General features: G+C 44.4%; 1 protein-coding gene across 1 annotated transcript; it reads left to right on the forward strand.

The window, feature by feature from the left end:
* The first annotated feature begins 9,807 nt into the window (after positions 1 to 9,807).
* Positions 9,808 to 12,717, forward strand: Nhlrc1 (NHL repeat containing E3 ubiquitin protein ligase 1). The gene has a single exon (XM_028867678.2). It carries the CDS (start codon positions 9,851 to 9,853, stop codon positions 11,036 to 11,038), a length of 1,188 nt encoding a protein of 395 aa, XP_028723511.1. The 5' UTR covers positions 9,808 to 9,850; the 3' UTR covers positions 11,039 to 12,717.
* The last annotated feature ends 1,769 nt before the right edge of the window (positions 12,718 to 14,486 follow it).

Raw genomic sequence — 14,486 nt, forward strand, 5'->3', positions numbered from 1 at the left:
TGTGTAACAAGAACTCTCAAAGAAAGACTTCTGAGGGCTTTTATGAAACTTGTCTTTAACTCATGGCTCTGGGTTTCTACCACGTGTCATCTAATGTGTTTTATTCCTTGCAAACAGATTGCAAATCCACCAGAGTGGCTGAGTTAATAATGGGGATGGGAGAGGATTCCTATGTGAGCCTTAAGCATAATCACTCTGTTTTTAGTAAACAGTCTACATTTTCCAACTTTGTATAGTTTTAATGTATAAAATTTAAAAATCTGCCTGAAAATCTGCCGAGTGGTGAAGAACAGTGGGGAAGATAACCACAGGAAGCAGCATTTTAAGTAAGAAGTGAGCATTTATTTATACGTCAATACTAAGAATAGCATGCTGGGAGCTGGAACAGTGGTTCGGTGGTTAAGAGCATGTACTGCTCTTCCAGAGGACCTGAGTTCCGTTTTTTAGCACTGATGTTGGGCAGCGTACAACAGGTCCAGAGGATCTGATGCCCCCTTCAGTCTTCTGTGAACACTCTCACGTAAGTGGCACACACACACACACACACACACACACACACACACACACTACACACCACATAAATAAAAACTTAAAAATAAATCTTTAAAAAGGAATAATATACTAGGTTTGGGATACAGCTCAGCGGTAGAGTGTTTAGTATATGTGAGGTCCTGGGTTCAACTTCTAGAACTACAAAATAATCACAGTATCTGGAACATCTGGGAAGGACTACCAAAGAAAAACAAGTAACCGAATGTACTTTCACTAGAGACAATTACTGCTAAGAGAGTGATGTTTTCATCTTTTTTTTTTTTTTTGGTCTGCCTTTACATATGTGTGATTTTTATAAACTTAGGCTTATACTACAGGTTCCATAGCACATCTCTCATACCTTCCTCTCAGTTCTTTGGCCCTTTCCAGAATGACTGAATATTTCTCAAAAGCAAAAACTTTTTGGTTTTTTTAATTCTGATTGGTTGGTGCTGGTGCATTGATCTACCTGCCTAACCCAAGGTCTTTATTTTTCTTTATTTGAGACTAGGTATCACTATGTGGCCTTGACTGGCCTGAAACTCAGAGAGATTGCCTTTGTTTCCAAAGCACTGGATTAAGGTGTAACCCACCACATCAAAAGTCTTTAAATCCCTGTACATTTCCTCCTGTCCTGGTGATGGCTTTCACTCAGCAAATGGAAGTACGTGCCTGTTGGGTCTGTGCTGGGCATAATACAGTGTTAAGCAAAATCAGAGGTGGAACTTAGTGTGTTTCTAAAAAAAAAAAAAGAGGGTAAATAAAGACAAAATACAAGTTTTAATAGATAAAGTGGTCAATTAGATTTTCTATTTTTGATTATATAGAAAACGGACCAGGGCTGTCTGTTGTTGGTTGTTTGTCTCTTTGTCTCTTTGGGGGCCCACTCCCAAATAAATCACACAAGGAGGCTTATTCTTATTATGAATACCCAGCCTTAGCTTGGCTTGTTTCTTGCCAGCTTTTCTTAACTTTAAATTATCCTATCTCTTGCCTCTGGGCTTTTACCTTTTTCTATTTCTGTATACCTTTCTTTCCTTCTTCCTCCATGGCTGGTTGTGTAGCTGAGTGGCTGTCCCCTGATGTCCCCCTTCTCTGACTACCTTTCATTTTTCCTCCCAGATTTCTCCTTCTATATATTCTCTCTGCCTGCCAGCCCCACCTATCCCTTTTCCTGCCTTGATATTGGCCATTCAGTTCTTTATTAGACCATCAGGTGTTTTAGACAGGCACAGTAAAACAGCTTCACAGAGTTAAACAAATGCAACATAAACAAAAGTAACACATCTTTAAATAATATTCCCCAACATCCTCCCCCCCTTTTTTTTTTTTTACAAAAATGAAATGTTTTAACTTTAACATAGTAAGACTATATACAATAAGAACAATTATCAAGTAAAGAAGACATTCACAATGTTCTGAATTCCAATTCACTTGTGTCTGGTAAATTTAAAGAAAATACTCCATAATCTTAGTAAATCCAAAATTTTATACATAATTTACTTTCTATCATATCTAAGGAAAACGGCAACTGTAATTATCTAGTGTTCAACTCCATTAAAGGGCCTAGAAGTGTATAATATTATTTAAGTAAATAAAAAATGCATTACAAACAACTTCCAAGAACTCTAGAAATGACAGAGACATCTGACTGCGTGGACAGTCATCCAAAGTTCCTCTGCAATGTTAGAACATCCATCTTCAGCCTACAGGCCCATAGTATCTGGTGGACTTTTCAATGAAGCAGGAAATTTGAAAGACTGTCCCACCTATATTGGCAAAGTTTGTCAGTCACTTTCCTCTGTGTCCTGCAGGATGTCTGGCAGTTTCTTCTGTGAAGCAGGAACACTGAAGGACTATCCTGCCTTGTTTTGGTGGTCACTTTCCTGTGGGTCCTGCATGTCCAGTTTAAACAACATACTCTCAAGCAGTCCAGGCAAGAGCAGCTTCTTGCCCAAATGGCTAGCCTTACCACATTGAAAGAAACTCCATAAGGAGTTTCTTCAATGCCCATCATCTTCAAAGTAAACTGGTACTGCCAGGAACAGATATGTCTCATTGTCATGAAAAGTCGTAAGTTAACAAAATATTTTAAATGCCATATTCTATAGGTCTTTGAAAGGGTTGAAGACCATCTGTCTATCTAAAATACATCTCTGTATGATCTGGAAAGCATACCTGACATATCTACAATTTTGATGGTTATTAACGACTAACCACACCAGGTGGCAGTGGCACACGCCTTTAATCCCAGCACTTGGGAGGCAGAGCCAGGCGGATCTCTGTGAGTTCGAGGCCAGCCTGGTCTACAGAGCAAGATCCAGGACAGGCACCAAAACGACACAGAGAAAACCTGTTTCGAAACACACACACACACACACACACACACACACACACACACACACACACACACAACTAATGTCTAAACTATGTTTCCTGATTATCCTATATAGTTTATAATAATAGCTTTCAAAAACTAGAACTTCACCCTACATTTCCAAAAGAACTTCATAGGCACAATACCTCAAACAAAAATAGAAGCATACATACAATATGTTGTAACAAACATAACCTTAAATTTTTATCAATATACAAAAATCCCCCAAACAAGAACAGAAACATACATACAGTGTGTGGCAACAAAATTACCTTAAATTTGTGTCAATATACAAAAGTCCCTACAAATATAAAATATTTGAGATAAATAGCTGTCCTTTAGTTTATAGTAGATTCAATAAGCTACCCTATTATTTAAAGTAGATTCAATAATCTATCCTTCTATCTTATCATTTCTATATTCCCCTAAATTATAAAAATACATCCACAGCCCACCTAATAACTAACAGCCATCCACACCCCAACTCTTGGGACTGTGAATGTTGTTTTCTCTAGACTGCTTCCTGTCTGTGGGCAAAGCAGCTTTAGGGTCCCAGGGAGAAATTTTGAGATAATGGCCAAGTCCTGTGAGGACCAGCTATAACCTTTGTAGATATTACCTGTCAAGATTCAGAGGGTTCCCCTTGATCACTCCTGATCAATATCATTCCTGAAGGAATCTATAGCTCTTGTCTCCTGTGGGAACAAAACTTGAAAGCATTTTTGATTTCCAAATTTGACAAATCTATTTTTTTTTTACTTCTTTCTTAAAGTTAAGGCATTCCTAAAGTATCTAGATTGGTTCAATTTAGCAGTCCTGCTCACAATCCCATATCTCCCAGCAGCTGTCTCTTGCCCATTGGCGATCAAAAAATCCAAAATCAACACAATACTTTATAGGATCCAGAATCCCTATGTATTTCCCATCTCTACATTTTTTTTCTCTTACTGTCTCTTTAAAGGCTTTATTATTTTTAACATATTTATTTCTTCTTATGACTCTATATGCCCTTTTTCTTTCTTCTTAAGCCTTCCCACATTGTTAAACACACTGTAACCTGTTTAGAGTTTTTTCCATCTGGATCTCTTTTTACTTTGTATCTTGTATCTCTAGTCTTTTTTTTTCTGCATGAACAAAAAACTGCTAAGTAGAGTGGCTTGGGACCTCCACTTGTGGCTTTGGTGGCAGGTTCTACCTACTTCTCAGGTCATGAAAGCCAAGCCTAAAGCTCATAGTCCGGGCAGAGGTGCATTCAACCTTCCTAACTATGGAATGCCATTGCCCTACACTGTGGCAGGCATTTTTACTTAGCTTTTTGTTTCTTTCTTTAAAAAAAAAAAAAAAAAAAAAAAAAAAAAAAGATTTATTTGTTTATTATGTATACGACTGCAGGCCAGAAGAGGGCACCAGATCTCATTACAGATGGTTGTGAGCCACCATGTGGTTGCTGGGAATTGAACTCAGGACCTCTGGAAGAACAGTCAATGCTCTTACCCTCTGAGTCGTCTCTCCAGCCCTTTTGTTTCTATTTAGTGTGGAAAATGCTGTTTTCATGCTCTGCCATACATCAGGGTTTCTTAAAGGAGCCATATTTTTTTTTCAGCTTTCTCAGGCTCTAGATGGCCATTTGAGCCCCACATTGGGCGCCAAAATGTTGTTGGGGCAGAGAAAGGATAGGCAGGGCTGGCAGGCAGAAAGAATATATAGAAGGAGAAATCTGGGAGGAAAAAAGAAGAGGTAGCCAGAGAAGAGGAGGACATCAGGGGCCAGCCACTCAGCTACACAGCCAGCCACAGAGTAAGAAGGAAAGAAGGGCTAAAGAGCTAAACAGAGAATTCACAAAACAAGAACTACAAATGGCTGAAAGACATTTAAAGAAATGCTCAACATCCTTAATCATCAGAGAAATGCAAATCAAAACGACTCTGAGATACCACCTTACACCTGTCAGAATGGCTACGATCAAAAACACCAATGACAACCAATGTTGGAGAGGATGTGGAGCAAAGGGAACACTCCTCCACTGTTGGTGGGAATGTAAACTTGTACAACCACTGTGGAAATCTGTATGGCGGTTTCTCAGAAAATTAGGAATCAATCTACCTCAAGACCCAGCCACCCCACTCTTGGGCATATACCCAAGGAATGCTGATTCATACCATAAAGATACATGCTCAGCTATGTTCATAGCAGCACTATTTGTAATAGCCAGAACCTGGAAACAACCTAGATGCCCGTCAACGGAAGAATGGATGAAAAAAAAATGTGGTACATATACACAATGGAGTACTACTCAGCAGAGAAAAACAATGAAAGCATGAAATTTGCAGGCAAATGGATGGAACTAGAAAAAATCATCCTGAGTGAGGTAACCCAAACCCAGAAAGACAGTCATGGCATGTACTCACTCATAAGTGGACTCTAGATATAAAATAAAGAACAATCAGACCACAACCCATAGAACCATGGAGGCTATATATATAGCATGGAGGTCCCGAGGACGACTGTGGCTTATAATAAATTTCGGTTTTACTCAATTATTGAAAAAAAATAGCCAAATGAATGGAAACACATGAACTATGAACCAAAGGCTGAGGGGCCCCCAGGTGGATCAGGCCCTCTGAATAGGTATGACAGTTGATTGGCTTGATCAGTTTGGGAGGCAGCTAGGCAGTGGGACCAAGTCCTGTGCTCATTGCATGAGTTGGCTGTTTGAAACCTGGAGCTTATGCAGGGACACTTGGCTCAGTCTGGGAGGAAGGGACTGGACCTGCCTGGACTGAGTCTACCAGGTTGATCGCAGTCCTCGGGGAGGGTTTGCCCTGGAGGAGGTGGGAATGGGGGGTAGGATGGGGGTAAGGGGAGGAGGGGGGAGGGGGGAGAATAGGGGAACCCGTAGCTGATATGTAGAACTGAATGGTAATGTAAAATAAAATAAATAAAATAAAAAAAAGAAGGAAAGAAAAGATATACAGAAGTAAGAAAAGGTAAAAGCCCAAAGGCAAAGGGTAGACAGGATAATTTAAGTAAAGCTGACATGCTACAAGCCAAGCTAAGGCTGGGCATTCATAATAAAGAATAAGCTTCTGAGTGTGATTTATTTGGGAGCTGGGTGGAGGGCTCCCCAAAAAAGCAAAAGCAAACAACAACATTTTGGCATATCAATGTGGTGCTCAAATTTCTATAGGGCCTGAGAAAGCTTGGGGGAAAAAAAAGGATATGGCTCCTTTAAACATTTCTGCCTGCTGGTGAGCCCTTGAGCAGCAAGTACATTAAGTAGGAACAAAAAAAAAAAACTAAGTAAAAATGCCTGCCACAGCACAAGCATTGGCATTTTAGAGCTCTAGGAAGTTTGAATGTAGTTCCTGGTCACCTCTGACTGGGCGTTGGGTTTTAGGCAGAAGAAAGGATAGGCGGGGCTGGCAGGCAGAGAGAATTAATAGAAGGAGAAAGCTGGGAGAAGGAAGAAGAAGGAACGAGAGAGGAAGGAGGAGGACATCAGGGGCCAGCCACCCAGCTACACAGCAAGCTACAGAGTAAGAAACAAAGATGTGTAAACAGGAATAGAGAAAGATAAAAGCCCAGAGGCAAAAGATATATGGGATAATTTAAGAAAAACTGGCTAGAAACAAGCTAAGCTAAGGCTGGGCATTTATAAGTACTAATAAGCCTCCATGTGTGATTTATTTGGGAGCTGTGTGGCAGGCCCCCCAAAAGAGCAAAAACAAGCAACAACAGCTGTCTGCTAGGTTGGTAGAAATACCAGACTAGAAACTGGTGGATCCCATATGGTGGAGACAAACTATTAAGATGATGATCACCAAAAACCCTAAACAGTGAAAGACTTAAATCTTTGTGTGTGTGTGTGTGTGTGTGTGTGTGTGTGTGTGTTTTGTTACTTCTGAAGCTTGAAGCCTTGAATAATTGAGAAAACCTTCACTGCCAATAAAATGCCATACTAAATCAATTGCCATGCTTTTAATTTAGTATTTGGGCCTGACATACAAATACCTGGGATCCTAGCACTGGGATGGCAGAGGCAGGAGGATCATGAGCTCAAGGTGTGAATGTAACATGAGATACATGAGACCCTGTCTCAAACAAACCAAAACGAAAACTAAACTCATTGTTAGGTGCTTGGTAATAAATCGCTGGTGTAGATTGTGTGTCCTGTGCTGCAAAGCTGTCCTAGGATGCTAATGGTGTAGTACTGCCTGTGGCCTCACAGAGGCAGCCAAAGACTGAGAAGCAGGAAAGGCAGGCTTAGCAGGGCGCTGGCTGTTGATCTATCTGGAGGACACAGGCTTGGCTACAGTCAGCAGTGGATTGGGGTTTTTAATAGTTTTGGGACAATGCTGGAGCAGAGACAACTTAGGGCACAGGACTCAGTGAGGTCTGCCTGGGAAATACTTTCAGGAGGTGACATCTCAGAGCAGGACCAGGTCCGCATTGGTCAGGCTCCAGGTGGGAACCACCAGCCACGTTAGTTTATCTGACCCCGGGTGCACCTTGGGTGTAAGACACACCAGATTTGACTTCGCACCTAAAATGAGTGTAAAATATCTCTTTCATATGTCCAAGTGATTACAAGTCCAAATGATGGGTTAAAGTATACAACTAAATTAGTTTCATTTTCTTTTGACATTTAAAAATGGAGCTACAAGGAAATTATTTTAAAACGTGAGTTTCGTTACATTTTTGTTGGACAAGACTGGTTCTGAAAATAATCCAGTTTTTTGTATCTTGAATGTACTTCCCAGTTTAAAAATTATTTCTGAGTTGCTGGAGAGATGGCTTAACAGTGAGGAGTATTTATAGCTCTTGTGGAAGACCTGGGTTCAATTCCCAGTACTCATACAATGGCTTACAGCCATCCATAACTCCAGTTTCAGGAGTCTTGACGGCCTCTCCTGATGGCCTCGGGCACCAGGCATGAAAGTGGTATATATGCATAATGTAGAGAAAACCCTTATACACATAAAATAAAATAAACATTTTTTTACTAATTCCAAGGGGCTGAAGAGATTTCTTAGTAGTTAAACACAGCTGTTGTTCAGTCTCGAGGCCCTGCATTTGATCTCACACATCAAGTGCTCACAACTGCCTATAATTCCAGCTTTCAGATATCTAACCCCCTCTTCTGGACTCCCAAGGGCTCACAGACAGACATGTGCACATACACTCACACAGACACACACATGCACACACACAAATAAATAAATCTTCTTTAGAGTTACTACTAAAAGACATTTCTACAAGATATGCTTTCAGTTGGTTTCTTATTTCGAATGGAAATGCATTCTGAAATCATAGCATCAGCTTGGTTATTCTGGTCTCATGCTCCATCTCTGAGACATGTAACTCTTGATAAATGTTTCTCTTTTCCTTCCACAGAATCTCTCCTAAAGAGTGTTAGCAAAGGACTGAGTTCTCCATTTTCTTGGAAGTCTATGAAACAAGAGCGTAACCAACCATGATCATGACTTGTAAATGAGTGGGAATAAAAAACTCCTAAATGTAAGAGAGCTGAACATCATAATGGATTCCTGAAAATTATAGTGACCATAACTTTAAGGTTGTTCCAAGATATGTGGCTCACGTTTACTTTCAAGTTTTAAATATTTCTTATAATTATTTATATGCACGGGTGTATGTTTGTGTGAATGTATGCCACATGTGTACAAGTACATGGAGACCAGAAGCGGACACTGGATTCCCTGGAGCTGGAGTTACCGGTGGTTGTGAACCACCCAGTGTGGGTGCTGGGAACTGTCCTCTAGGAGGACAGCAAGTACTCATTATTTACCACAGAGCCATCTTCTCGCTCCCTTTCCTTTCAATCTTACCTGAGACTGGAAGACACTGTGTGAAGGATTCATTGGCTCAGATCTACCTCTACATTGTAATCCCCCTTCGCTGCTCCCTGCAGCCCAGCCCTCACCCAGGACTGTTAAGCCTTTGGCAAGGAGACTCAAGTGTTTGTCATATAGAACCATCTTTGATGATCAGTGTGAAGGAGTGAGAGACCCGAGAGTCAAACTGCCTGGCTTCCCATCTTAGCCTAGCCATTCTTTATCCAAGCCACTCCAGTCGTCCATGAGGCTTGAATGAGACCGCTTAAAGGAAGACAGGCATGAAGTAAATTCTATAGTAACTGCTATTAACAGTTTGTTGTTGTTTGGTTTTTGTCTGTTTGTGCTTGTTTGCTTGAGACAGGTTCTCAGTATGTAGCTCTAGCTGGCCTGGAACTCACTATGTAGGCCACCATGCGAGGCAACTAGCAGCTTTTAAATATTCCTTCCACACAAACCAATTTCACAAGTATTCTTTTGTTTGTTTTTGATTTGGGGGTGGGGGTGGGGGCGGGAATGGGAGGGTTGAGACAGTGTATGTCGCCTAGACTGGCCTCTAACTGCTAGTTTCTGGCTCCTGGGTGCTGGGATTTCAGCTACCATAACCGGCGCTGAGTGTTAGGTATCTACCTTCTCACAAGTGTGATAAAACACCCGAAGGAAGTATGCACACCTGCCTCACCCTCTTGAAGTTACCTTCTTTCGTGTATCTCTCTCCTCAGTAGAGTCACAATATACCGAGACTAGAAGCGCGTCTTCTCCCTGCCCAGCACCCAGCCCAGCTGATTGGCAGCTCTGCTGGGCATCAGCCCTGGGAGACTAGGTTCTGGTGCTCGCCTTGTCACTTACAGACTAACAGGGAACGACCCACTCGTACTCCCGAGCTGGGGCTCATCTCTAAAACCACCGGGATCGCTCACCCGTGGCGTGATCTGAGCACGGCGCATGCGAACGACTGCGGCATGTGCCCGCCAGGAGGCAGCAGCGCGCACCCGGTCAGCCCGCGGCGTCCCACGTCAGAGCGGATGCCCCGCCCCGTGACCGTGACCGTGACCGAGGGCTGCTTTGGGGCCGCGGCGCGGCGGGAGCGATGGGGGAGGAGGCGGCTGGGGTGCGGCCCGAGCTGGTGCGCGAGGCGGAGGTCAGCCTGCTGGAGTGCAAGGTGTGCTTCGAGAGGTTCGGCCCCCGGCAGCAGCGGCGCCCGCGCAACCTGCCTTGTGGCCACGTGGTCTGCCTGGCCTGCGTGGCCGCCCTCGCGCACCCGCGGACGCTGGCCCTCGAATGTCCCTTCTGCCGGCGAGGCTGCCGAGCCTGTGACACCAGCGATTGCCTGCCAGTGTTGCACCTTCTGGAGCTCCTGGGCTCCACTCTTCACGCGTCCCCGGCTGCCCTCAGCGCCGCCCCCTGCGCGCCCGGGGTGCTCACCTGCCACCACGCCTTTGGCGGGTGGGGAACCCTGGTGAACCCCACCGGGCTTGCACTGTGCCCCAAGACCGGACGGGTCGTGGTCGTGCACGACGGTAAGAGGCGGGTCAAGATCTTTGACTCCGGAGGAGGAGGTGCACACCAGTTTGGAGAGAAGGGGGACGCAGCGCATGACGTCAAGTACCCACTGGATGTCGCCGTCACCAGCGACTGCCACGTGGTTGTCACCGACGCTGGCGACCGCTCCCTCAAAGTGTTTGATTTCTTCGGCCAGATCAAGCTGGTTGTGGGGAAGCAGTTTTCCCTGCCTTGGGGTGTGGAGATCACCCCTCAGAACCAGGTCCTGGTGACTGACGCAGAGGCGGGGACCTTGCACCTGCTGGAAGTGGATTTTCCCGAAGGGGCCCTTCGGAGGACTGAGAGGCTGCAGGCTCAGCTGTGCGGTCCCCGTGGGGTGGCTGTGTCTTGGCTCACCGGGGCCATCGCGGTCCTAGAGCACCCCTGGGCCTTGGGGACAGCAGGCAATAGCACACGGGTGAAGGTGTTCAACTCCACCATGCAGCTGATTGGCCAGGTGGATAGCTTCGGGCTGAACCTCCTCTTTCCCTCAAAAATAACTGTCTCAGCTGTGGCCTTCGATCACCAGGGAAATGTGATTGTTGCAGACACCTCTGGGCCAGCCATCATATGCTTGGGAAAACCTGAGGAATTTCCAGCCCTGAAGCCCATGGTCACTCACAGTCTTTCTCGTCCTGTGGCACTGGCCTTCACCAAGGATAATTCTCTTCTTGTGCTGGATACTGCATCCCATTCTATAAAAGTCTTTAAAGTGATGGAGGGTAATGGGGGGTGATTGGGATTCTGGGGCCTGGAGTCAGAAGTCCTGGTGTCCTCAGGAGTGACTTGCGCCCTGGATGGGTCACTGTCACTCACCCGTCCAAGCAGGAACAGTGGTAACGCCCGGCAGAAGTACTGGCTTTGAGGCAGTTATTAAAGACTAGTAATTACATTTGTCATTTAGTGAGTGCCTATCCTAGTGTTAAGAAATTTACAAATCTTAGCTCATTTGCTCCTTAACGCACCGAGATATCATTTCTATTATTAGTCCCATTTTAGAGATGAGAAAACAGATCCAGAGAATTTAATATGATTTTTTTTCCAGTCGTGTTTACTGGGACAATCACAATTGAACTCAATTCTGACTCTAAATATGATGCCAGATGTAAATAAACCAAAGTGAGCGTGTCTTATGTAGGCTCCCCCTACAAGTAGCTAACTGGTTAAGTGCACAAAGACACAGAAGAAAGAGGTCTCCATGGAGTTTTCAGGAGAAAACGGATTCTGTGTGGGTCGCAGTCACCTTCAGCTGGGAGCTCCCCCGATGGCGGAGTACATAGATTATTACTGATCCCAAGACTTGAGTCAGAAGCACAGTGGAACTCTCCTGATAAGGCAAAGGTTGCCTAGTTGGTAGTGTATGCCAATTGCCCCAGCACCTGGGAAGATCTGGAGCTCAGTGCCATCTACAGCTGTCTAGTTGGAGGCTAGGCTGGGCTACATGACATTCTGTCTTTTTTTTGTACTTGCTGTCCGTGCTTCCTCCTCCACGGGCACGGGGGACATCCCTGAGTGATGGTTTGAGCAAAGCTTGTAGAACCACTGCTTGCCAGGGGCATGGACAGATGAAACTCTCGTGTTAATGGGGCAATGTCGCCCCAGAGCATTCATGGCAGGAATGGTTTTGTTTGCTATGTCGTGATCTCGGCCGCCGCCGCCGGCAGGGCTTTGTGATGGGAGTTTTCTCTGTGCACTTTAAAATGTGATTCCAACACTGTGTATTCAATAAACAGTTTCCTCATCCTTCTAGAGCACTGTAAACATGCTTTGCGCTGAAGCATAACCTTGGCCCACATGAGGGCTCCTTAATTCTGCAGTTAAGGAAAGGAATAGGAGGAAATTTGGATGAAGTGCTGATCCTTTGTCTATTTTATTTGTTTATTTTTTTAAGCAAGCGCAAAAATCTTCAAGTTTAGGGCTGCCAAAATTATACCAAATAACTTAAACTTCTAAAGCAGCAGGGAAATGTTTTCTGGGGGACACTCTTGAAAGGTGACAGTTTGCTTATAATGACGGATGCTATGTCAGCAAAAATAGTATTCTTTTCTGCAAAGAAGCTGTTTGTTTCTGAGACAAGGTCTTGTATATCTTAGGCTGGCCTTGGACTTTCTCAGTAGCCAAGGGTGACCTTCAACTTCTGATGCTCCTGAGTCCATCTCCCATGTGCTGGCTTACAGGCTCGCACTGAAGTGCCCAGGGCTCTCTGGTGCTGGAGCTGGATCGAACCCAGGGCTTCAGACACGCTAAACAAGCACTCTACCAACTGAGTTACAAAGTTTTAAAAGAGGTGTTGTATCCACTGAAGGCTGCCTCAAAAGTATGAGTGAGACATCCTCCAAAAGATATAAAAGCTGACATTGGGAGCCCAAAGAGAAAGCCTAGCTCCCAGGCCAGTCCATAAAAGTCCATGTTGCTTTTTTTTTTTTTAAGTTATTACATTTATTTATTTATTTAGTGTGTGGGGACACATGCCATCACGTGTAGAGGTCAGAGGATAACTTAGGTCAGAGGACAACTTGAGTGAGTCTGTTCTCTTCTGTCACCATCTGGGGGCCCGGGGATTGAACTCAGGTCATCAGGCTTGGTGGCAAGCACATTTACTCACTAATCATCTTCCCCTTCTCCCATCCCCCACCATGGCTTTCACTGCTTCCCTCACGTAGCATCAACAGTAACATCTTGGGTACCCCAAAGCTCCACTGGTCCTCCACTAGGAACCCAGTGGTTGACTTCTCCTCCATCACACATCCTTCAGCTGGGTACAGTGGCACATACCTATAATCCTAGTACTCAGTAGGCTGAGGCCAGGTTGGGCTACATAGTAGAATCCTGCCTCAAACAAACAAAAAAATTATCACCGGTGGACCAGTGACTTCACAGCTATTTTGAATGTGTAACAGCAAAACTTCTACAAGGAGATATGAGCTCATTTGCAAAGAGGGCAACTATGGATCGATCTTCTAACACTTTCCTTCAGAACCAGGGCCTTTTAGTAATGTTAGTGTTCATGGACCCAATTCAAAAGATTTTTTTAAATTATCAATCACATCCTTTAGTCTACACTCTATGTGTATCTTTTTAAGAAAGCATGTACAGCACCCAGGGTGGTCTGTGAGGAGTTGTGTGCCACCAGGTGGAGAGTCAGGTGTGGGTTTGTCACACGGTGCCGGAATGCCCTGGAGATGTGATGATGTAACTGGTACTCTGTGACAGCTTGTCTTTCTTGGGAGCACAGTGGGTCCGGTGCACAGCAAGAAGTATCTAGGGCAGATCTTCCTGTGAGTCGGTGTGATACAGAGCAGTGTGACTGTTCTTCATCTCCAAGGCTGAGGGACTCATGTCATCCACTTGTGATGTAGATCTAAATTTTGTCTTCTGTGCTGTGTTCTCTCAAGCAAGCTGAACTCCAGGTGATTAAGAGCTGAAGAGTTCTCAGATAATCAAGAAGAAATGGACCTAGCAGACCATATAGGATGCCAACGTGATGGAGGAGAGCTGAAATGAGAACAGAGAATATGACCAGGAGTAAAAAGAAACAAATTCTTCCAGGACACCAGCCATGTTCCATCTAGGGAGACCACAGAAGCATACACAGCGCCCAGTCCACACTCTCACACCACCCTCCACCTCTTCCCCTCTGACACTGTAAGCTGATTTTCACCTCACTCTGCTCTCTAGACCTGGCTTTCCCCATCTTTTACCTTTGGCATTTCCTAAAGATGGTTCAGAGTCTTAACTCTCTCTTGTAGCAACCCTAGCTTTGGTGCCAAGGGCTCAAACCATCAAACTTGGTAGGCCCTTGTTTAGACCTGTCGGGGATCCACTTGGAGGTGGTGCAGACCTCTCTGGAGATTAGTTGTATGAACCTTTTGAGGAAGAAGTATAATCCCATATACATCAGAAAAATGAGCAAGAACTTCTGATGATCACAGATTTAATGTTCCTTATGCTTGGCACAGACAAAAGAAATTCATCCTGGGGACAAGCTAGATCACAGTGAGAAGTCTCTAGAAAGAGAAAAGGAACGCAATGGAGGGCTTGGGTGAGGGTGCATTTGTTATGGGATAGTCTTTTTGTACAATGTGAAGATATGTCTGCCTAAGACACCTTCTGATTGGTTTAATAAAGAGCTGAATGGCCACTAGCTAGGCAGGAGAGAATAGGTAGGACTTCTAGGGGGAGAG

Source organism: Peromyscus leucopus, chromosome 5 (genome assembly GCF_004664715.2).
Source record: "Peromyscus leucopus breed LL Stock chromosome 5, UCI_PerLeu_2.1, whole genome shotgun sequence".
Classification (NCBI taxonomy): Eukaryota; Metazoa; Chordata; class Mammalia; order Rodentia; family Cricetidae; genus Peromyscus; species Peromyscus leucopus.

Bases quoted from the DNA above. Each gene is read 5' to 3' on its own strand.
- Nhlrc1 (XM_028867678.2), top strand. From the start codon at position 9,851: ATGGGGGAGGAGGCGGCTGGGGTGCGGCCCGAGCTGGTGCGCGAGGCG.